The 26,144-nt window shown below is 43.9% G+C and overlaps 1 protein-coding gene across 9 annotated transcripts in view; it reads right to left on the reverse strand.

Moving 5' to 3' along the window:
• Positions 1-26,144, reverse strand: part of pcdh15b (protocadherin-related 15b) — a 214,516-nt gene that overhangs the window by 69,193 nt on the left and 119,179 nt on the right. For 8 of the 9 annotated variants that reach the window (XM_014179329.2, XM_014179328.2, XM_014179316.2 and 5 more), the window contains 7 exons: positions 24,948-25,097; positions 22,477-22,670; positions 20,349-20,481; positions 19,827-19,906; positions 16,332-16,425; positions 11,121-11,249; positions 535-843 (listed from right to left, as the gene is read on the reverse strand). In XM_014179329.2, the coding sequence (XP_014034804.2) occupies positions 535-843; positions 11,121-11,249; positions 16,332-16,425; positions 19,827-19,906; positions 20,349-20,481; positions 22,477-22,670; positions 24,948-25,097 (1,089 nt within the window). The remainder of the gene's footprint in view (positions 1-534; positions 844-11,120; positions 11,250-16,331; positions 16,426-19,826; positions 19,907-20,348; positions 20,482-22,476; positions 22,671-24,947; positions 25,098-26,144) is intronic. The other variant, XM_014179323.2, reaches the window with a different exon arrangement.

The following is a 26,144-nucleotide window of genomic DNA, read 5'->3' on the forward strand; positions in this document are numbered from 1 at the left end:
CCTCAAAAAGGTATTCTCTGGGCTGACTAACAGCAAATAACCACAATTCTAGATAGTCCAGACGATACACTCAACTTTTGGATCAAAGCAGAAGCATGTTCTTGGAAAACACAAATAACCACAATGCTGAAGTCAGGTTCTTGGAAAACAAGCAGGTTTCCAATTAACTTCATTTCACCTCAGAGTATAATGGGGTGAAAAAAGTTCCTACTCCACTCAGCTCCTGTTCGACCTTTCCTGAGTGCACTTGACCGAATAGAGGGCAATGTAAAAATGTCAATGTCTGAGGTTTTGATATCCTCTGTCAATATGCTCTAGGCTATCCGTATGCCTCCTGACCTTGTGTGCTTTGATGTACTCGCGGATGCATTTGGACTGTGGAGCGTTTGAAGTAGTAAACACATCCCGCCTCGTGGCTCCTGAGTGTGCATGGAGCATACTGTGCACTCTTGGACACACACACACGCACAGGCTGGCAATCACACATACATCATGCACAAACACACACACACAAACACACACACACAAACTCACAGTAAGCTGAAGGATGACCGTCTTCATAGGACTATTCTCCGGTAGATTGACCGTATAGGATGGTTGTGAGAACACCGGACTGTTATCATCCACATCCAGCACGGTCACCGACAGAGTCAGTGTGGTCCTCCTGGGGTCCTCCACCGCTCCGTCCTCCGCCTCCACAATGAGGTCATACTGACCCCTGACCTCTCGGTCCAGAGGCATGGCGGTGGAGATGGTGCCATTGGAGTTGACCCTGAAGAGGTTGGCGTGGTTGACTAGTCGGTAGCGCACCTGGCCATTAACCCCCGCGTCTGGATCTGTGGCCTGGGTGGGTGGGTGGGTGGATGAATGGGTGGGTGGATGGGTGGAGGGAGGGAGACACAGGAGGTTAGACCCTCCATATCAAATCAAATTAAATGAAATGTTATTTGTCACATGCGCCGAATACAACAGGTATATCACCTTACAGTGAAATGCTTACTTACAAGCCCTTAACCAACAATAAAGTTTTCGGAAATACACCCCCCCCAAAAAAAAGTGTGTCGGGGCACCGGTGTCGAGGTAATATGGACATGTAGGTAGAGTTATTAAAGTGACTATGCATAGATAATAACAGAGTAGGGGGGGGAAATGCAAGTAGTCTGGGTTGCCATTTGATTAAATGTTCAGGAGTCTTATGGCTTGGGGGGTAGAAGCTGTTTAGAAGCCTCTTGGACCTAGACTTGGTGCTCCGGTACTGCTTGCCGTGCGGTAGCAGAGAGAATAGTCTATGACTTGGGTGGCTGAAGTCTGTCAGAGGAAGGCCCTAAAAATTGTCATCGCCTGGTATAGAGGTCCTGGATGGCAGGAAGCTTGGCCCCAGTGATGTACTGGGCCGTATGCACTACCCTCTGTTGTGCCTTGTGGTGCAGCTGTAGAACTTTTTTGAGGATCTGAGGACCCATGACACATCTTCTACCCACTTCATCTACCCACGTCTCCTGAGGGGTAACAGGTTTTGTCGTGCCCTCTTCACGACTGTCTTGGTGTGCTTGGACCATGTTAGTTTGTTGGTGATGTGGACACCATATGGCAGGCATCATGCATACATTAATAGGGAGGAACTCTCACACACACATGCAGTCATATATACACAACACACACAAGCACACAGGTAAGTGCACCCCCCCACACACACACATAAACAACACACACACACACACACACACACACACACACACACACACACACACACACACACACACACACACACACACACACACACACAATGAGACACCAGTTTCAACAGCAGGGAGAGAGCAGTACACAGATCACAAGCAGACAGCCTTACACAGGTACACAGTGTTACAGTTTAACCGTCTCTTCAAACAGCCTGTTGTGTCCTCTCTGTAATGCAAATGGAGGATTTGTTTGTACCGCAAGTTACGCAGTTCTGTCTGTATATTGTAGGGATTGTATTGTATCCATACAGCATTAATCCTTCCATTGCACTCCGGATTTGTTCGAGGTTGAGGACAGTGGTTTTCCAATGCACTCTAATGAGCTAACAGAACATATAGCTCATTATGAAACTATGTTATGTGTTCAGAATTGTCCTATGCTGTTCCATTGTAGTATATCCTGCATCTGTGTTCTGTTACTGTAGTATAGGCCTACACTGCACGTATCTCTGCATTTGTTGCTACATGTGCATCATTATCCAGGTCCTGTGCTCTGCTCTACCCTGATAGCGCTCTTATCTGGCTCTGATCACAGAGGTTCCCTGCATTAATCATCAAGGTGGTAATAGGGAGGCTGACTCCGCACCCATTGACTCCAGACTTGAAGGCGGGAGCCAGATGACATGAGAAGCCAGGATCACACAGAATGATCATATCATCACTCCGATGACTTTGTAGGATCACGACACCATGATCCCATTGAACAAAGGAAGATAGTAACTTAACATCTCACCTCCAGATTGGGAGCTAAAAGTAATTGAAAAATGGAAAGAAACTTGATGTTGAAAATGGCATTTATTCTACTAAAAGGCAAGTGATAATTGACTTGAGGGTGTTAAGGTGTCACACCCTGATTTGTTTCACCTGTCTTTGTGCTTGTCTCCAACCCCCTCCAGGTGTCGCCCATCTTCCTATTATCCCCTGTGTATTTATACCTGCGTTCTCTGTCTGTTTGTTGTCAGTTCGTCTTGTCAGGTCTTACCAGCATTCTTTCCCGCCTTCCTGTTTCTCTAGTTCTGTCTCCGAGTTTTTCCCGATTCCGACCATTCTGCCTAACCTGACCCTGAGCCTGCCTGCCGTCCTGTACCTGTCTGACTCTGACCTGATTACAAACCTCTGCCTGCCCTGACCCCGAGCCTGCCTGCCGTCCTGTACCTGCCTGACTCTGACCTGATTACAAACCTCTGCCTGCCTTGACCCCGAGCCTGCCTGCCGTCCTGTACCTGCCTGACTCTGACCTGATTACTAACCTCTCCCTGTCCTGACCCCGAGCCTGCCTGCCGTCCTGTACCTGCCTGACTCTGACCTGATTACAAACCTCTGCCTGCCCTGACCCCGAGCCTGCCTGCCGTCCTGTACCTGCCTGACTCTGACCTGATTACAAACCTCTGCCTGCCCTGACCCCCGAGCCTGCCTGCCGTCCTGTACCTGCCTGACTCTGACCTGATGACTAACCTCTGCCTGCCCTGACCCCGAGCCTGCCTGCCGTCCTGTACCTGCCTGACTCTGACCTGATTAAAAACCTCTGCCTGTCTTGACCCCGAGCCTGCCTGCCGTCCTGTACCTGTCTGACTCTGACCTGATTACAAACCTCTGCCTGCCCTGACCCCGAGCCTGCCTGCCGTCCTGTACCTGCCTGACTCTGACCTGATGACTAACCTCTCCCTGCCCTGACCCCGAGCCTGCCTGCCGTCCTGTACCTGCCTGACTCTGACCTGATGACTAACCTCTCCCTGCCCTCGACCTGCCCTTTGCCTGCCCCGTGTTTCTAATGAATAATCTGAGAACTGTACTATCCGCCTCCCATGTGTGCATCTGGGTCATATCATTATTTGTGATAAAAAGGGAGAGTGGACACAAAATGTTTCTTTTCAGAGACATTGTTGGAGTGGTACAGAACCTTTATTTTCCACCAGAGAATGAAATACATCGAGGAAATGTAAATTAATCAATCTTGGTGGAAATACTGAGACGGGATCGGTTTGTAATTTTCATAAAAATGGAGATTGCCTTCACTCAAAGCATATTGCAATGCAAAAAAAAAAAAATTCTACGGAAATGCTGCTCCTGCCGTTGTTGTGTACAGAACACAACATCCGGTAGGAGATCAGTAAGATACCATGAGAATAATAAAGAACATGTTGACTCGACTGAAGTCTGAAGACCCAATCGTCGAGCCAAAATAATGAAGATAACTCTCCATTCAGTGACGGCATGAGTTCAATACATTTCTATCAGCTGCTAAAGCAACCAGGACCTGGTAATGAAAGTATTCATCTTCTCAGCAATCAATGAAAGGTTGACTTTGGGCAAAAATGCAAAATAACGGCTTTTACCTGTATAACTTATCAATGCACCATCATACCAGTTCATTTAAAGCATGTTAGAAAAATTGATAATGGATAAATAAGATATTTGGCTACAGAAGTGCCATTTCTTACCGATCTCTACAGCTTCCATCCAAAAACAAATCCTGCGAAATGACGTCAACACTACAAGTGGCTAGCTTAGCTAATGAACCAGAATGACACGTCGATGACGCACCAAATGCACACCACAATTCTGTTCGTAAATTGAGAAAGAGGAGGAGTTGGACCATTTTTCGTGCCCAAAGTCGACCTTTAAAAGTTAATGATTTGATCACCCTGCTGCAGGATAACGTTTCTGCAATGCAGGAAATAAAAATTTAGTGCATTTCAAATTTCAGACTTGATTTTTCCTTACGGAACATTTCCATTACTTACAGTTGAAGTCGGAAGTTTACATACACTTAGGTTGGAGTCATTAAAACTTGTTTTTCAACCACTCCACAAATGTCTTGTTAACTGTTAACCTCTTTTCTACCCTTCCTGTCTGAATGATGTGCCCAAAGTAAACTGCCTGTAGCTCAGGCCCTGAAGCCAGGATATGCAAATGAGTCGTACCATTGGAAAGAAAACACTTTGCATAAATGTTAGAATAATGTAGGAAAATATAACAATAGATATGGTAGGAAAACAACCAGAAATGTATTTTTTGGAGAGACCATCCTCTTAGAAATTCAAGAGAAAGGTCATATTGAAAATTAGCTCCCTGGATGCAATTCCTATGGCTTCCACAGGGTGTCAGCAGTCTATGTTCAAGGTTTCAGGCTTGTAACTTAAAAAACTTATAAGAAATATCAGTTTTAGCAGAAGGACACAGTCTTGTAAATTTGTGTTTGCGGCGCTATGAAGACATTACACACCTGCTAAAATCGGTTTCCTATTGAACATACTTCTTTCCATAAGAAATATTATAGTTTGATTACATTTTAGGGTATCTAAAGAGTAAATAGAAATGTATTTTGACTTGTTGAAACAAAGTTTAGGGGTAGATTTTCGGATTCCTTTCTCTCGTTGTTGAACGAGTGGATCACTCAAATCGATGGTGCCAAATAAACTGACTTTTTGGGATATAAAGACGGATTTTATCTTACAAAACGACACTACATGTTATAGCGGGGACCCTTTGGATGACAAATCAGAGGAAGATTTTCAAAAAGTATGTGAATATTTAATCGTTATTTGTGAATGTATGAAACGTGCCGGTGGAAAAATATTTCCTCAAACAATCGCATGGCATGTTTTCACAGTAATAGCTACTTTAAATCGGACAGTGCAGTAAGAATTGAAGCTTTCAGAAGATATAAGACACTTATATGTACATAAATGTTTACAATCCATATTATTTGTAATTATTTATTTGAATTGCGCGCCCTCCAGTTCCCACTAACGGGACCCTAGCCCTAAGTTAACAAACTATAGTTTTGGCAAGTCTGTTAGGACATCTACTTTGTGCATGACACAGGTAGGTTTTACAACAATTGTTTACAGACAGATTATTTAACTTATAATTCACTGTATCACAATTCCAGTGGGTCAGAAGTTTACATACTTAGTTGACTGTGCCTTTAACCTCTTACATCTAGACGTTCCGCTAGCGGAACACCTGCTCCAATATCCAATGATAGGCGTGGCGCGAATTACAAATTCCTCAAAAATACAAAAACTTCACATTTTTCAAACATATGACTATTTCACAGCATTTTAAAGACAAGACTCTCCTTTATCTAACCACACTGTCCGATTTCAAAAAGGCTTTACAGCGAAAGCAAAACATTTGGCCTGCAATATGAGTTCTGTTATTCTCACAGACACCATTCAAACAGTTTTAGAAACTTTAGGGTGTTTTCTATCCATGTGTAATAAGTATATGCATATTCTAGTTACTGGGTAGGAGTGGTAACCAGATTAAATCGGGTACGTTTTTTATCCAGCCGTGAAAATACTGCCCCCTAGCCATAACAGGTTAAACAGCTAGGACAATTCCAGAAAATTATGTCATGGCTTTAGAAGCTTCTGATAGGCTAATTGACATAATTTGAGTCAATTGGAGGTGTACCAGTGGATGTATTTCAAGGCCTACCTTCAAACTCAGTGCCTCTTTGCTTGACATCATGGGAAAATCAAAAGAAATCAGCCAAGACCTCATAAAAATAATTGTAGACCTCCACAAGTCTGGTTCATGGCAATTTTCAAACGCCTGAAGGTACCACGTTCATCTGTACAAACAATAGTACGCAAGTATAAACGCCATGGGACCACGCAGCCATCATACAGCTCAGGAAGGAGATGCGTTCTGTGTCCTAGAGATGAATGTACTTTGGTGCGAAAAGTGCAAATCAATCCCAGAACAGCAGCAAAGGACCTTGTGAAGATGCTGGAGGAAACAGGTACAAAGTATCTATATCCACAGTAAAACGAGTCCTATATCGACATAACCTGAAAGGCCCCTACACAAGGAAGAAGCCACTGCTCCAAAACCGCAATAAAAAAGCTAGACTACAGTTTGCAACTGCACATTGGGACAAAGATTGTACTTTTTGGAGAAATGTCCTCTGGTCTGATGAAACAGAAATAGAACTGTTTGCCATAATGACCATCGTTATGTTTGGAGGAAAAAGGGGGAGGCTTGCAAGCCGAAGAACACCATCCCAACCGTGAAGCACGAGGGTGGCAGCATCATGTTGTGGGGGTGCTTTGCTGCAGGAGGGACTGGTGCACTTCACAAAATTAGATGGCATCATGAGGGAGGAAAAGTATGTGGATATATTGAAGCAACATCTCAAGACATCAGTCAGGAAGTTAAAGCTTGGTCGCAAATGGGTCTTCCAAATGAACAATGACCCCAAGCATACTTCCAAAGTTGTGGCAAAATGGCGTAAGGACAGCAAAGTCAAGGTATTGGAGTGGCCATCACAAAGCCCTGACCTCAATCCTATAGAAAATTTGTGGGCAGAACTGAAAAAGCGTGTGCGTGCAAGGAGGCCTACAAACCTGACTCAGTTACACCAGCTCTGTCTGGAGGAATGGGCCAAAATTCACCCAACGTATTGTGGGAAGCTTGTGGAAAGCTACCCAAAATGTTTGACCCAAGTTAAACAATTTAAAGGCAATGCTACGAAATACTAATTGAGTGTATGTAAACTTCTGACCAACTGAGAATGTGATGAAAAAAATAAAAGCTGAAATAAATCTCTACTATTATTCTGACATTTCACATTCTTAAAATAAAGTGGTGATCCTAACTGACCTAAGACAAGGAATTGTTACTACGACTAAATGTCAGGAATTGTGAAACTGAGTTTAAATGTATTTGGCTAAGGTGTATGTAAACTTCTGACTTGAACTGTATAATCCACATAATAATTAACATTTCCTGTTCCTGCAGGATTCTTTTCCAGCTGCAGCAAACTGGCTCAAATTAAGATTCTACATCGGTAAAACCTGTATCTATGCCCTCCAATGAACTATCAAACAGGCAAAGCGTCAATACAGGACTAAGATTGAATCGTACTACACCGGCTCCAACGTTCATCGGATGTGGCAGGGCTTGCAAATTACAGACTACAAAGGGAAGCACAGCCGAGAGCTGCCCAGTGACACGAGCCTACCAGACGAGCTAAATTACTTTTATGCTCGAGGCAAGTAACACTGAAACATGCATGAGAGCATCAGCTGTACCGGACGACTGTGTGATCACGCTCTCCGCAGCCGATGTGAGTAAGACCTTTAAACAGGTCAACATTCACAAGGCCGCAGGGCCAGACAGATTACCAGGATGTGTACTCCGAGCATGCGCTGACCAACTGGCAAGTGTCTTCACTGACACTTTCAAACTCTCCCTGTCTGAGTCTGTAATACCAACATGTTTCAAGCAGACCACCATAGTCCCTGCGCCCAGGATTACTAAGGTAACCCGCCTAAATGTCTACCGACCCGTAGCACTCACATCTGTAGTGCCCTCAATGCTCATCACTAAGCTAAGGACCCTGGGACTAAACACCTCCCTCTGCAACTGGATCCTGGACTTCCTGACGGGCCGCCCCCAGATGGTAAGGGTAAATAACAACACATCCGCCACGCTGATCCTCAACACTGAAGCCCCTCAGGGGTGCGTGCTCAGTCCCTCCTGTACTCCCTGTTCCCTCATGACTGCACGGCCGGGCACGACTCCAACACCATCATTAAGTTTTCCGATGACACAACAGTGGTAGGCCTGATCACCGTCAACGACGAGACAGCCTATAGGGAGGTCAGAGACCTGTCCATGTGGTGCCAGGACATCTACCTCTCTCTCAACATGATCGAGACAAAAGGAGATGATTGTGGACTACAGGAAAAGGACGACCGAGCACGCCCCGATTCTCATAGACAGGGCTGTAGTGCAGCAGGTTGAGAGCTTCAAGTTCCTTGGTGTCCACATCACCAACAAACTAACATGGTCCAAACACACCAAGACAGTTGTGAAGAGGGCACAACAAAACCTATTCCCCTTCAGGAGACTGAAAGTATTTGGCATGGGTCCTCAGATCCTCAAAAGGTTCTACAGCTGCACCATCGAGAGCATCCTGACTGGTTGCATCACTGCCTGGTAGGGCAAATGCTCGGCCTCCGACCACAAGGCACAACAGAGGGTAGTGTGTACGGCCCAGTACATAACTGTGGCCAAGCTTCCTGCCATCCAGGACCTCTAGACCAGGTGGTGTCGGAGGCCCTAAAAATTGTCAAAAACTCCAGCCACCCTAGTCATAGACTGTTCTCTCTGCTACCGCATGGCAAGCGGTACCAGAGCACCAAGTCTAGGTCCAAGAGGCTTCTAAACAGCTTCTACCCCCCCAAGCCATAAGACTTCTGAACATTTAATCAAATGGCTACCCAGACTATTTGCATTGTCCCCCCTATTTTACGCTGCTGCTATTCTCTGTTTATTATCTATGCATAGTCACTTTAACTCTACCTACATGTACATTTTACCTCAATTACCTCGACTAACCAGTGCCCCCGCACATTGACTCTGTACCGGTACTCACTGTATGTATCCTCGCTATTGTTATTTTACTGCTGCTCTTTAATTATTTGTTACTTTTATTTCTTTCCTTTTTTTTGTTGTAGGTATTTTTTTTAAACTGCATTGTTGGTTAAGGGCTTGTAAGTCTGCATGTCACTGTAAGGTCTACACCTGTTGTAATCGGCGCGTGTGACAAATACAATTGGATTTGATTTGCAGAGACTCCGAGCTATGTCTCACACCGTTCATCACACCAGAACTACAATATGGGCATAGCTTCATTATCTAGTGAGGAAGAGAGGGCATGCTGAGCCAGAGAGTACAATGATTTCTGCTTCACTTGTCTGTGAAGCTCTCGCTCGTTAAGTGAAATCAGTAACGTGTCTTGATGGCTTGATACACAGAGCAAAACGCCTCTCAGGAGCAGACACTGAATGTGCCAAGTCAACTCATTTGTCTTGCAGACAGTGCCTTGGATCACATGGATCAACATTATTAATATTATTATTACAACTGTGTTGACAGGACATGGACATATATCAGAAATGTTGCATAAATAACACCATAACACACATGGCGGTAACCCACCATCTCTACTAACATCCATTTCAGACAGGAAATGCCACGTATTCATTTAACCATTTATTAGTCTTGGCTCCTTCGTGGTGGCTCACTGCCAGAGCATACATAATAATTACAAGCAGAGTCCAAACAGGTGGCGCCTGGGGTGGGAAAACAGAAAACAGACTCGCATGTCGAGTAGCGCATGTTACAACAATAGCGTGTCACCGAGAACGCCAGCGCATAGCGTGCGCGTGGCAGCCATCAGAGAATGTGTGAGCAGAAACCTGGTCAACTAAATAGACTGCCACATCGAGGTAGAGTGATGAATCTAACTGGTGCAATATCAGCCGACGCAAACACTCAGATTTCCTGTATGAACCTGCTGTGCTCGATGTGTTCCCAGATAGAGGAAGAAACTGTACTCAGATGTTTTAGCGTTTAGTGTTCCATCAAGGCTTACTCATTTCGATGCACATATTGATGCAAATCCAACTTGGCTGATCATATTCTGAGACAGTATGGGCGACGTGCTGATTACACACACACACACACACACACACACACACACACACACACACACACACACACACACACACCAGAGTGCGTGCATCGATCATCAATTATTCCCAGCAGTCAATGCGGCTCCAGCTACTTTCCCTCCAACTCTTCACCCAGGTAAAACATTCATCGTATGATTCACAACACAGCCGTGCGCAGTGCTGCGCCACACAACACCACACAGACTCCCTCCAAAGTTGTCTGCCTGCATTATCCTCCGCTTACTCCACTAACAATCCCCAGCCCTATTAAACTACACCACTAATTACAACTCCTCGCAGCTTAACAGAGCCCAACAAAGCTACTCATTATAGAATGTCCCTGAAGGTGACAAATGATTTAAATTACATTTATTAAATTGGAAAATGATTAACAGCGGAGCGGGCAGGGAGCTCGTGGGGGGCCATCAGCCGCCTGGGCCCTCTCTGCTCTGGGCCTCCTGGCAGCTGGGCACACATGCTGGGGGGATCAACAGGCCGAGCATAGAGTGGGGCCATTGGCACTCGGCCATAACCTCCCTGTGGGCCTCTGATTACAATTAGCCAAATGGGACAGGGAGAGTCAGCGAGAGAGAGCCACCAGAGCCACAAAGGAACAGTAGGGTGTACTGCTGCAGGTCAGGTACAGATAAGTTAAATCGCATGGGACAGACTATTTCAATGTCAAAGGCCCCGTGGACAGTATGCCTGCTTATACAAGCTGCAATTTACATGTTGATAGATTCAGTGCAACAGAAACATTACTCTACAGGGCAAGCCAGCAACAGTACACTGACTTACTCATCAGACAGATCTTAACATGAGTGCATTATACAAGGGGCTATGTATGAGCCAGCAATGTGGACCATACAGTAAATATACAGCGTGGCATACATAAAGGCAGGCTTACCTTTACTTGGCCCACAAAAGAGTTGGCCTCCTCCTCTGTAACTGTTAAGTTTCGGGGCATGAGTGGATCGAAGACGGGGTCATTATCGTTGACATCAGTGACCACAATATTCACAGTAGCCGTGGAGGTCTGGAAGCACAGAATAAAAACAACACAAATATTGATCTCTGTTTTGAGCAAAGCCTCTGGCAGGACAAATCAACGGGAGTTCTTTCTCTAAAACAGTAGCTTAAAAGCACAGCAGACTTCTCTGTATGTCATGCCTGACCCAATCAGAATGTGAGTGAATAAATTCTGTGTCATTCTTAAACTCTCTAATCAAATAATACATTTGGTTTCATTATTCAGGCCCAGGATGGGTTTTCATCAACAAATCCACTTGTTTCCTGATTAACTGCTACAGCTCTTGCAATAATGCTGATATATTTGCATTCGCCATCATGTGAGGAATGACAAATCTCCTCAGCTTTAGGTGAATTAGCATTTTTGTGTTTGATATGACAACGAGATGCTCCCAAAGCAAACACATTTAGTTTTAGGTTCTTTTAGACGGTGCATCTTGTCAAAATTATCACTTGATTAACAAAGACTACTGAGCCGTATAGATATAGCACATTAAATCTCTTCAGAAACCAGGATGTCATGACACAGGGACTAATCTTGAGCTGGCTACGAGAGCATCCTGTGACCATAGCGACTTGCAGTCTATTATAGAAAATAAAACATGGAGTTCAAGGCTTTTAGAAAACTGAATTAATCAAATGAATACCCTTTTGACTTCTAGCCACACGTTTCCCCCGATAGAAGAACAGGTAACAAGTGCAGGTAATCACATTTTAATTTGTGTCATTTAGCAGACGCTCTTATCCAGAGCGACTTACAGTTAGCGCATCCATCTTATTAAGATAGCTAGGTGAGACAACCACATACTGTATCACAGTCATAGGAAGTACATTTTTCCTCAATAAAGTAGCTAATCTGCAAAGTCTGTGCTAGTAAGAAAAGACAAGTGCGAGTGTTCGTGCAAAGAAGGCAAGTTAATTAATCAAGGTAGTCTATCACACTACTTAAAGTGGAACCGACACATATTTAGTACCATCAAATCTTATTCAAATATGCTCATAAACAGTACAACCTTGGGAAGAATAAGACTGTTCTTCATAGTGTGAGAAGCGAGCACATAGAATGTGATAATTGTCATGTTTTCATACATTCATAGAATGTTTGGAAATGACGTAGAGTCAGGAATCGGTGAACTTTCTATAGTAATATTAATGGGAAAGCAGGGCCATTAATGCGCTTCGGGCCATTCATCGAAATGCAGTAAATAAAACAACGAATACAAACTTGTCAGTCCATAATCTACACAAAACGGTGTGCCATAACCAATCACAACTAGATTAGGCAAATAAGCCATGCCAACAGCACTTTGATGTTGCACTCCACTGGACAGGCAGCGGAACAGCGCAACATCTCTCCTTGAGTTGCCTATCCAGAACAACAACAACGTTAGCCTGAACCATACAAGTTCAAATCTAGCACAGAGGACAGTAAACCCTGTCAAACTTCTCAGACGGGGAATAGTAGCCTGCTCGGCCTCCTGCAGTGCCCCCCAGCCCAATAACAACATGGCATCCTTCCAGCTGCTAGCCAGCTAGCTACAAGGCTCTGTCATTTGAGGTTCCAGCTAGTTAAATGACTTAGCTATCAAGTCATATAGCTAGCTTGCTAAATAAGTAGACCATACATAATAGATAAGGTATAGCCTTAACCACATCGCTACTGCATCGCTAGATCGATTGTGTTGAGACTCCCAATCACTGCCCTTTTCGTCCGTTTTTGTCCAAAGTATTGGTTGAGTGAAACTGAAACGGTTCATCCCCTGAATGGCCGGGGTAACAAATCAAATGTACCAGCTGTGATTTACAACCCGATAGCAATATTTATTAGACTACCTAGCGATTCACGGTGAATTTTATTAATCGTGCGGCAGGTAGCCTAGCGGTTAGAGAGGGTCGAGCCAGCAACCGGAGGGTTGCTGGTTCGAATCCTGCGTCCAGACAGAAAAATAATCTGGTAACAACAGCTCCCCAGGAGCACAGTGGCAGCCCCCCGCACCTTTCCAAAATCTGTATGTGTCTTTTGGAGCGGAAGTCACATTTTGGTTGGACCTTGTGTGCAATTGAACAATAAAGCGATCTTAAACCTCTTATGAAATTGGTTTTAAAGCACAAACTGCAAATGTGATATTTTAGACCAATATACTGATTATCTGTTTGTTTCATTTCTGCAATGTAGTTAAACGGTGTCAGATCCACTTTAAACCTGCTGGCTATAGAGGTGTGGTATTTAAAAGCCAATATTTCAGCGTGGAAAGTTAATCTGTACATAACCCATCACTGTGACTTCTCTTCAATTTAAAGTGATCCTGAACCATTACCAGACCGTGGGAGGAAGGAAGCGTGATCACTGCCGGTCATCTAACATCTCAGCCCTTTAAAGGTTTCATCTGTGGTCTGTGACACTACAGACTGACTGGGTGTGTTCTTACTGACTCACTGTTTCACAAATATGATGGATTCTCCAATTAGCTCGTTTTTAGGCTGGCGGTATCAGAGCAGAACATTTAATAAGGCTCTGGGCCATCATGTTGATGCTGATTAATGAGGTCTGTGATGGATCACAAAGACTGAAGCCCCCAATCGCCTCCTTTATGAAGAAACTGCGACCATCAAAAAAAAAAAACACAATATCCAAACAGGACAATTCCTCATTGAATGACCAGATAATACAGTAACTGTCAGAGCCAGACAGATGGTTGCATCATTTAGAGGTTCTCTGTCTTTTGTCTAACAGCCCAACAATTCAACACAAAAAAACAACCAATTACAGCACAGAATAAATTAGCAACCTGTGGGTCGTTAGGCAGATATTGCTATAGCTAATTCCTTAGTGGTGGCCCTTGTATTCACACCGGCAACCCAAATCAGGCCGTACATTAGAGCACTAGCCTACGGGGAGGACTAAACCGCCATTAGCCCAGAACATATGGCTTCCCCTTCATCAGAGGAAGACTGGAGGAGAGAACAGTGTGCAGGTGTGCCCTCACAGCAGGTAGTCCCTTCACTTTGCATCATCCCTTCCTAATGTCTAACTTCCTCATTGTCTTCTCCGCATTTAGCTTTGAAAGTACATCAAAGACATTCCTTCCCACAACACACCCAGAGGAATGCAAAAGTGATTAATAATCCTAAAATGAGGATGTGTGTTATTCTCTGCTGTTTTTTAATGTCAGAAAGAGCATTTGAGAAAGGCTGGGATTATTCATGAGGCGTAACTTCATGATGCAAAACATCTATGCGCTACTTGAAACATTTACTTGGAGCGAGGAGGGGTAGTAATGAGTGAACTGGACAAATACATAGGAAATTCAGGACTATTGCTTTGACATGAAAACAATGGTGCACAGCATGTGCACTTCGAAAAAGGTAAACACTCATGCTTTGTTTAGGACCAAAACGGCATTGTCTCTTCAAAGTGGTAATCAGCAGTAGAAACAATAACAAGGCATACCCACCGCCCCCGTTTAGTAAAAATGCTGAGGGATGGGGTTGGCGAATGTGACCACTCTGAAATTCATAGACCGAGAAAAGGATACAAGGATTGACCATCCGTGATATGAAAATTATAGCTTTAACCATGTTTTAACGCTATATAGTGTTTGTTTACATTTACTTTGTTTAAAAACATTGGAGCAAAAAAGGTTTTGCTGAGGAACGACAGTTGAACTAAGCTCACGAGGCATTTATAAGTAAAATTCTTCAAGAATCAATGGGTACATATAATTCATTATGTTCAAAAATGGATGTAACAACTGATGATTGCCCCTTTAAGACCAAACAGTACAACCAGTATTTATCATCTATAACAGAGTATTATCTGACACCTCTGATATGACTGTATAATAGATACTGTCTGTCTCCCTCTCATGTGGTCCTCATCAGATAATATTGGCTGGCCCCGGGCCCTCCAGGACCCTCTGGCACACCTGCAGGTGCCTAGAGAAACACACGCCCCATCCAGTAGGAAACATCACCAAGAAGGGAGGTCAAGCAGTTCTGGAGCGTCAGTGACAGTGGTGCGTACGTGCGTCTCCTAGGCCAGAGAGCCCTTCCTAGTCCCTACAGGACTGTTTATTAGCTTGGCTAATGACCAGCTGATTTGGAAAGGTCAATGAATTTTAAAGGCCTCAGTCTCTGCCTTTACCCTACACGCTCAGGCTGCAGTTTAAACTTTGCTCAATGTTTTATAGAATAAGTGGAAACGTGGAGGGCACAGAGGGGAGGAGAATGATGGCGAGCGCAGGGGAGGGAGGTTTTACTGGTACTCACTGTCCGCTGTCTCATTTTACTTGCATGAGACAACCAACCACACTGGACTACTCTTTAAGAAGAGGATGAGAGTTCCCCCTCTCCACTAGGTGAGAGAGACCAGCTCTGAAAAGATTGGCCAATTAAGTGATTCAATCTAGGGGGAGGTGCTTCAGGTATCAGAGTGTGCCAGAAGAGAGACGTTTGTATTCATTTCCATAAAGGTCAGCACGGTAACGTGTCACACCTGCATTAAATATGCCGCCGCTGGCATCAAAGAGAATAATGTCACATGAATCTGTCTGCTGGCTTCCTCGTTAAGTGTGAAATGGAAATAGATGTTTTGGACATCGGGATATGCAACGACAAGGCAAAGGTTTAGCCGTCATTAGAGTGATGTAGGTGGTTGCATCAAAGGCTTTTGAGATCATTCACATCTCTCAACACTGGATACAACCTTTAAAGATGGCCATGATTGATGACAAACACTGCTATTGCATTATTATGACTGCACATTTTAAATCAACCCTGATTTTCACCTAACAACCCCCAGTTAATGTTATGCAACATCTTATTCCTTGTTATTATTTACAGTACATAAATCACTGCTACTCCAGTTTGGCCAGGATCCGATCAAAACAATGGACTGCAGACCTCCAACACAGTAAATAGGGCTAGCTACACAACCTGCCATGCGCTTAACTGAATGGATCGAACAGATTAATGAACACAAACTGATTGACGGTGAGACAGCACACAGACGAATGGATAAATGAAGTAATTTATGACGGAGAATAGATGAACGAATAGATGGATAGAAGGACAATTGACGCAGGCTTACCCCTTCCGGATGGCCATCTGAGGCTGTTACAACGAGAGTGTAGCGATCCTCTGTCTCCCTGTCCAGCGGTTTCCCCAGGACCAAAAGCCCTGACCTGGGGAGAAGAGACAGAGACACGGTGGTTCTTTTCCAATAACCACCATCAGAACACACTCGCATCATTCAATACAGTCCATTTGCAGCCTTCGTGAAATTTTCCCACTCACTCTGCTTCCCGCTGAGCCAGAAGCTTTCAGGGTTCCTCAATCAAACAGATCTCACGTAGTGATAAACAATACCCACACAGAAACAAGAAAGAGTGAAGGAGACAGAAATTCTTGCATCAAAGTCTGCATTCAGACATTGTGAATGTGAACATTTCAACAACTGATTGAATCACAATTGAGACAGGTTTCAATTGGCCCGAAATCACAACTTTGTCAGTGTAAGCAGATTATTTTTCCTTCTAATGCAGAACCACCGTTTATTTTTGCTTGTATGTGGTTTATAATGGGGGTTTATGTAAATCTGGCTATTCAATTACATGCACGTCGGATACCGTGGGGCATGTGGACCCACCAGCACATTAGAAGGAAATGGAAGCTCCTTCTCTCATTCTGCCGACAGAGGAGAGTTATATGTCGGCACTTTGACAAGCTACTGTGGCCTAACACACACGCATACTGTATAGAATTGATAGTACACGGTCATTTGGTGTGGGGTACACTTAGCATGCATACAGCACTGGTTTCAGCCCTCTCACAGAACGACCCTTGAGTGTTTAAATACATGGGATGATTATCTGCTGTCAGCTCTACACTGTTAGAAAAAAGGGTTCCAAAAGGGTTATTCGGCTGTCCCCATAAGAGAACCCTTTTTGGTTCCAGGTAGAACCACTACATTTCCAGGCAGAGCCCTTTTGGGTTCCACGTAGAACCCTCTGCGAAGAAGGTTCTACCTGGAATCCAAAAGTGTTCTACCTATAACCAAAAAGGGTTCTCCAAAGGGTACTCCTATGGGGACAGCCAAATAACCCTTCAATGTTCTAGACAGCACTTTTTTTTATATATATAAGAGTGTACATCTGTTAGCTGTCTGTCTGCTCCAGCTCTCAGAGATGGGCCCAAACTAGAGGGCAATGTACAGCCACCTAAGGAAACGCGTCTGCAACCACGCATCTCGATTTTCCCTCTACTTGTAGTTTTCGGATGGTTACTCACTTAGTCATTTAGACACGCAAAAGGTTAATCAGATATTAGAGGTACATTTTAAACGCAGTATTTTTAACGGTTCATAATCAGGCGATTCTAAGAGTCCGGGTGCACACATCCTAAGAGGGATACGAGCTCCGTGAGGACCATAGTGGAATGATATGCCCCTGTTAAAATGAATTAGACAAACGCAAAGCGGCACCTCAAATGCTGCCGCCACGACTCTCATGTATATTTATAAGCTATTCATAGAGAGCATTGTCTCTACGCGCACACACACACACACACACACACAATCATCCTCCCATTCAAAAACATCAAGGATGATGATAATGCCAAGCTGAAATGAAATATCATGATTATTAGCAGCTGGAAAAGCAAACTGGATCAGATCCAGCATGTGAGAGAACCTCATTCACAAGGGTGTTGTTTTGAAATGCTGAATAACTAAGAGAGTATTAAAGATATCATCTGAGGCCCACTAAGAGGCAACACAGAGCAGAGGTTATTGAACAGATTGTGATCTGTGAGGCCTGCCCGTTTCTGGCGTTAAGCTGGCGATGAGACGCAGGCAGGTCTCTGATCACAATCACCTCTACAGCGGACTTAAAGTCTTGACATGCTGGCGTTTTAAGTCTAATACAAAAGCAATCGAACGGGTAACTTGTAAAACGGTCTGGCAAACAATCAACTCCTTAACTATTACCAGTTGGATAAAAACAGCTTTCTTCAAAAGAAACATAAATATGCAAGATCTGGCTCAGTCGTATGACAATGGGGATACAGTGTGTTATAGGCACGTGAATCTATCGGGATGTATCCATTAATAGGGGCTATATAAGAGGATACACTTTAATGCATCTCCTCTAGGACTGGGGAGCTTGTCCCCTACTGTTTTCATTTGCCTCTTCATTGAGGAGACAGAGACAGGCGCAGGGCTTATTAACATTTTGTAGTTCTGGTGTATGCAATTTCTTGGACCTGACAGTCTGCAACAGGAGAGGCATGATGACAATTTGAGTTTGGAGCTTTGATTGAAGTGGCCTCCGGTAGCACAGTTATGACTGCATGGCAATGTGCTGGTTATTGCAGAGAAAAATGGAGAGAGAGAGAGGGAGGGGGCAGAGGGAGAGATAGAGAGCGAGAGAGGAGAGAGCAGAGGGATAGCTCTTAGAGGTCTACCTGAGACCCAACCCAAGAGGTTTCAGGTCCAAAATTCAAACTTGCCCATCAGGTGCGGGTCGAGTCCTGTTTGATTGCTATCGGTTATCAGGTCTATGTAACTAGAGCTGATAGACCCCGAGTGGATCTGAATGGACCCAACCACGGCCTACAGCATATTTATTGACTTGTAGAAGGCCTAGCCAAGATATAAAGACATATTTGTTATCCAAAATAGCAACTTGCCAGGTAGCCTAGCAGTTAAGAGCATTGGGCCAGTAACTGAAAAGTAAAAAATATGTTGATGTGCCCTTGAGCAAGGCACTTAACCCTAATTGTGCCTGTAAGTCGCTCTGGATAAGAGCCTTTGCTAAATGACAAAAAATAAATAAACCATTATTTTTTGTTACATGTGGGTATGGGTCGGTTCTAGGTCCGGTTGTAGTCGAGTCCATTCAGGTTCGGGTCCCCATATTATTATAATTTTTTGTATTTTAGCCCCTTTTTCTCCCCAATTTCGTGATATAGCCTAGTGGTTAGAGCGTTGAGCTCTAACCACTAACTGAAAGGTTGGTGGATCAAATCCCTGAGCTGACAAGGTAAAAATCTGTCGTTCTGCCCCTGAACAAGGCAGTTAACCCACTGTTCCTAGGCCGCTAACCATAGAACACTGCTCCCTAAAAAAAATCCCAGCAAATCTTATTGTAGGCTTGGATTAAATCTATGAAATTGTAAGAGGAAATATTTACTCCAAGCCAAGGCACTCATACTTTTCCCGCCAATACCAAAAGTGAAGCTCAGAGTAACCTTGGGACTACTACTGTATAATCTGATATTTGGTCTGTTTTTCAAACTGGGAGAGAATTGTTTTGGTTTTCATTCATTTATCACTTATTAATTATGTATTTGAGATGCTAGGGAGAATCGTATCTACATTTTCAGCCCCTCGTGTTTTGCGGAGAGCTTCTGAGAGAGCAATTCAGTTTACTACAGATCACATATCATGGCAAAACACTATCCAAAACCCTTTCCCTAAATCAACAACTCTGTAACAGGGTAGTACTACTGCTGGCAAAGTGTCATGAATAAATCCTCTACGATAATATAGGTAGGTGTTGTTGATGACTAAAATAAGCTTACGCACGTTCGGGAGAGCTCGAAGAGGTGGTGGGAATCTCCGCTCTGGATGCTATAGGTAATAGGATCTCTTTCACGGTCCTTCGCCTGTAGAGACACAGAGACAGAGAGCCTCTTTCATGTCAAATAAAACCCAATTTCACAACAGACAATGAATAATACTGAATGACTTTACTCAGCAGTATCCGGTCCATTTCTACTTCATGCATTACAAACAATAGTTTGGTAGTATCAGTGGACAACAATTCAGTAATGACGTCTACAGTCTGAGTGGTCTACATAAACAGCTCGAACCATTTCTTCTAAGACAGAATAGACAGTAACATTGGTAACTGTCTCAGTCCCTTCTGGTACAGACTAAAAAGGAGCCATTGTTAGGAGCTCATCAGCTGTATACACTAAATGTTCTGAAGCAGATCCCACCGCCGCCGCCAAATGTCACACTCTAGATGGAGTTCAGAGTTCATCACGCTAGGTCTGAACTAAAGAACAGTGTGGTATTGTGAAGAAGCCTCGTCCCCAGGCTCACCTGCAGGTGGAGGAGAGTGGCTCCGGTCCTCATGGCCTCGCTGACCTCCAGGCTGTAGAGGAAGCGGGGAAAGCGTGGGGGGCTCTGGTTGTTGGGTGGGAGCACCTCAATGTACACAGTGGTGATGGAGCTCCTGGGCGATAAGGATGGGGGATGGGTGTGAAATTAATTCTGGTGAAAAACGACTCCATGTGGAAAAACCCCGATGAACACGGGGGTTAAATTCGTTGGTATACATTTTTACAAAAAACAAGCACTTTTATCAACTTTAACTGTCCTCCAAGAGCTTAGATTCTGAAAGACAGAGACTGTGGGAGGGTTTTGTTTACAATATGACAATTGGTGTGTGGGATGTAGGGTACACACAGATGCAATGTTATTGGCTGTAGGTGTTTGTTTTGGGTTTGTTAGGTGTGTTTTGCAAGAAAATCTATATGACTGTAGATTAAAAAGCTGGTGGGTACTGTACGTAGGCTGAAATCCATAGTTGGTGAAAGAGCCACATCCATTTGCGATATTACAAAAACAAAAGAAGTTATTTCAAACAACCAACACTGTTTTTTCACTCAGACATCATTGTACGCGCGAAAGAACAGCAGAGTATGTACTGTTACTTTGTTTTACCACGACGCTGGATGCTGTTCTCCTCTGTTTAATCACCAAACAAAAGTGAAATCACATTTGTGTACAGAACATTAAGCCCCAAGTGTCCGAGTCGGGCCTGAACATAAACATAATTGAATGATTACAGCCACTTTTACAAGTCAATTTTAGAAAGACATATGGGGGACTTCTTAAGACTTGTTATTTCAAGACTTGTTCCCAATGGGGCATGAATCAAAACCTGTGAAAAACATGAATCAAATGGTTTTAAAGGATCGGCAGCATGTTCTGATCCTAGACATGCTACAAACAGTGCCCTGTAAGTCAGGGCCAACTCTCCCTCTCGTAAAACTTTGAAACTGAGCAGTGATTTTCAACCGTCCATGGTTGAAGCTCCATCTGGCCAATGCAAATAATTACACACCCGCTGCCTTTGCTATTATCAGCATTTATTTTCCTGTTCGACAAGATGGCACTCCAGACTTTTTACGTATTCACACCCCTAATAATCATCATCACAGTTTTATTTTGCGTCTCTGTCCTTTACTTCTCAAAACAAAGGCTTCCAAGGTTCTTTGTGAGATGAAACTTTTACCTGGCCATGTTTTGGGAAAGACAAAATTCCGAGAACGGCTGGCACAGAAACCCCCCAGTGGACTGACGCCGCAGAACCCCCCAGTGGACTGAGGCCGCAGAACCCCCCCAGTGGACTGAGGCCGCAGAAACCCACCAGTGGACTGAGGCCGCAGAACCCCCCCAGTGGACTGAGGCCGCAGAACCCCCCCAGTGGACTGAGGCCGCAGAACCCCCCCAGTGGACTGAGGCCGCAGAACCCCACCAGTGGACTGAGGCCGCAGAACCCCCCCAGTGGACTGAGGCCGCAGAACCCCCCCAGTGAACTGAGGCCACAGAAAACCCCAGTGGGTGCCTTAATGTTTTTCCTATAGAACTCAGCCTTACAGGCGCTACATTTCCTGCAAAATAATCTCTTTCCATGTTAGTCTATTGAGCTATATTGATTCTGTGGCCACCAAGCATTACAGAGGGCACAAAGGCGACACAGATTGAATTCAGTTGGAGGGTGGGCATTGCCAATTATTGTGAAAAGCTTCTCATTTCCGCTTTGGGTACCAGATGGGTCAGTCCTGAGAGTAATATCTATCAGCACATTGTTACAGGGATATTTCCACAGCAGAATGTGTTATCCTGCAGAACACTATCGATTTAAGAGAGCAAGAGAGAGGGGCAGAGAGAAAGAGATACATAAAAAAGGAAAGAGAGAGGGGGTGACAGAGAGGGAAAGAGGGAGAACGGCAGCAAGGGAGTGAGTCTGTGGCTGCTGTAAACGGAATGGAAAGTACCTGGTCCTCTGTGGCTCTCAGCCTTTACAGTCCCCGCCAGTTTCCAGCCACCACCACCCTAACTCTCCACGGCCCTGCTCGGTCTCCCCACCCCCCAGCCCTCCCCATCCTCCCCTCCAGCCTCCCAACCCTCGGGCCCCCCCAGGGCTCCCTAATAGCCTCACCTCCTCTGGGACTCCGGGCCGTTATCCATGGCCTTCACGGTCAGGGCATAGGCGCGTCCCACGGCCAGGGAGATGCCAGGCATCACAGTGATCACTCCCGAGCGGTTATTGATGGCGAAGTGGCCTTGATTCCCCGCCAGGATCTTGTAGGTCACCAGCCCGTTGGGACCCTCGTCAGCATCCAGGGCCGTCAGCTGAAAGGGATACAGGAGAGGAGCCACATCATTTTTCCATAAGTCTCCATCGACAGTGTCCGCAGTCGTCCTCGGCCCAGGGACATCACTAGGGGAAGGCAATCTATACCAATATCTTCCCCACATTTCAAGGAACATGCAAATTCAGCGCTGCTATTATTCTTAAACATATCTAATGCGCAATTAAACGTCTCGTGTTGGGGGCGTATTACAAATCAATAGCAAATATGGTCAGCAAATTTGAAATAAGAAAGTAGAGACTGCTATCAAAATCAAACACAGAAATACCTTTTAACATTAGCATAATCTCGGTACAACATACAGTACTTCATATTCAACACAGTGTGATGTGTAAAGAAGTGGCCACACATGAATAGAAATCTCAAAACATGAATGTGTTTAAAACAAAACAGAATGCTACATTATGTGACTAAACAAAAGCATGACTACAACACCTTTAGTGTAATTGTCCTCATATGTCATTCTAAGACTACATACTGTAACTCAAAGATGTCTCTGACGAATTAGACAACGCTTCAGTCACAAACCCCTCATTAAGTCATTCAACAGGCAAAGAGTTAACTCATAACTGTCCTTATTAACGCATGTTTCTGAAGCCTAACCAGCCTAACCTGGCTTGCTATGAGAGGAAGTCTTCTGATCGGAAACAGAGATTTAACTGCCTAGACTTGACCTTTTCTGTCAGTTATTTGTTCCCTGCAACTGAACTGGGCTCATGCTCAGACTGCAAAACAGGGGTTATAACAAATTACCCACAATCTTCCCTGGGCACAGAGGGGAACAGCCTATGGCAGCAGCCTGCTGAGAGCTAAGCATAACAGTCTGCTGCCATAATTATTCCAGCTATAATTCATTAAGAAATTAGGTTTACTAACGCTATTACTCTAAGCGGGTGGTTTGTTTGGGAAAACAGCGAGTCAGTATAGCGTATTGATTAGAGGTCTGCCGATTAAATCGGAATAGCTGATTAATTAGGGCCGATTTCAAGTTTTCCTAACACCTTTATTTAACTAGGCAAGTCAGTTAAGAACACATTCTTATTTTCAATGACGGCCTAGGAACGGTGGGTTAACTGCCTTGTTCAGGGGCAGAACGACAGATTTTTACCTTGTTAGTCCAACGCTCTAACCACCTGCCTGACATTGCACTCCACGAGGAGCGTGCGTGGCAGGCTGACTACCTGTTACGCGAGGGCAGCAAGAAGCCAAGGTAAGTTGCTAGCTAGCATTAAACTTATAACAAAACAATCAATCTTCACATAATCACTAGTTAACTACACACAGTTGATGATATTACTAGTTTATCTAGCGTGTCCTGCGTTGCATATAATCGATGCGGTGCCTGTTAATTTCTCATCGAATCACAGCCTACTTCGCCAAACGGGTGATGATTTAGCACTGTCGTTGCACCTAACCATGAACATCAATGCCTTTCTTTAAAATAAATACACAAGTATATATTTTTAAACCTGCATATTTAGTTAATATTGCCTGCTAACATGAATTTCTTATAATTATGGGAAATTGTGTCACTTCTCTTGCGTTCCGTGCAAGCAGTCAGGGTATATGCAGCAGTTTGGGCCGCCTGGTTCGTTGCGAACTGTGTGAAGTCCATTTATTCCTAACAAAGACCGCAATTAATTTGCCAGAATTGGACATAATTATGACATTACATTGAAGCTTGTACAATGTAACAGCAATATTACAGTGAGGGAAAAAAGTATTTGATCCCCTGCTGATTTTGTACGTTTGCCCACTGACAAAGAGATGATCAGTCTATAATTTTAATGGTAGGTTTATTTGAACAGTGAGAGACAGAATAACAACAAACAAATCCAGAAAAACGCATGTCAAAAATGTTTGAGGGAAATAAGTATTTGACCCCTCTGCAAAACATGACCTAGTACTTGGTGCTTCTGATGTTCTGAGCAAGGAACTTAAACGTTAGCTTTTTAACATGGCACATATTGCACTTTTACTTTCTTCTCCAACACTTTGTTTTTGCATTATTTAAACCAAATTGAACATGTTTCATTATTTATTTGAGGCTAAATTGATTTTATTGATGTATTATATTAAGTTAAAATAAGTGTTCATTCAGTATTGTTGTAATTGTCATTATAAAAATATATTATTTTTATTTAACAAAAAATATAAAATCGGCCGATTAATCGGCATCGGCTTTTTTGGGGGGGTCCTCCAATAATCAGTATCGGCGTTGAAAAATCATAATCGGTCGACCTCTAGTATTGATTACCTGTAATACTGTTTCCCCTGGCAGAATGTCTGTGTAAACATTAACACTGTAGGAGGAGTTGAGGAAGGTTGGTGTGTTGTCGTTGGCATCAATCACTGTGATATGAACGGTCGCTGTAGGGCTCTCCTGAACTCCGTCTGAAGCCATCATCTATAGAGAAGAGAGAGAGAGGCAGAGAGAGAGAGAGAGAGGCAGAGAGAGAGAGAGAGAGGCAGAGAGAGAGAGAGAGAGGCAGAGAGAGAGAGAGGCAGAGAGAGAGAGAGAGAGAGAGAGAGAGAGAGAGAGAGAGAGAGAGAGAGAGAGAGAGAGAGAGAGAGAGAGAATCATACACCTTCAGAGAAACCATTGAGGAATGAGCTTTTGAACAGCCTGTTGAGAATATCTAGGAAACAGTCAAACAATGCTAATGCATGACATGCATGACATGTATGTATACAGTAGAGAAACTATATAAACCATGACATGTTCTGTCATGTCACGAACAACGGTTTAGTCCCTGAGAGTCACAGTCACAAGAGAGAAAAGGAAGACAAGGATGGTGACCAATGGTTAAAAAAATGCAAGATTGAGAGCAATAACCTTACTAAAACCCATTTACACAGGCTTTAGAGATACTAATTCATCACACTGACTAAACAGGGCTTATTGGCTTAAAAACTACTTACAGTAATGAACACTACAATGCTCTTACAACTCCAATCATGATTGGCATACCAATGTTGTTTTTTCATTAGATAAAGTGAACAGACCCTTTAATGTGCCTTTGCTAATTAATACTCTTAAGCTTCACTAATGTGTGTGTGTGTGTGTGAAGCTGTATCTGACTGTGAACTTCCACATAGAACGCAACCGATCACATGGATAAAACAAGACTAACATAGGCTTAAAAAAAAGAAAGAACATGCTAACAAGCGTCAAACAGCGAGAAAGGCACAATGATCCTCAGTTGAGCAGGAGATAAAACACCATTTGTTCCACTGGGATGTTCAAAGCTCTCCCCATTAACTTTTCGAATTAAAGCTACTTATTTTGCCACCATTGTGATCTTCCCCGCAAAACAATGGCAGAAGCAGCTAAAAAAAGCCCAAAGGTAAACACAGTGGTAAGTGCTAGCGAAAACCGGAATCCAGAGACATCCCTTTAGTATTTCTTAATGTCTATAGTGCTTAGCAACACCACACTTCAAAGTCTTGACAG

Source organism: Salmo salar, chromosome ssa28, assembly GCF_905237065.1.
Source record: "Salmo salar chromosome ssa28, Ssal_v3.1, whole genome shotgun sequence".
Classification (NCBI taxonomy): domain Eukaryota; kingdom Metazoa; phylum Chordata; class Actinopteri; order Salmoniformes; family Salmonidae; genus Salmo; species Salmo salar.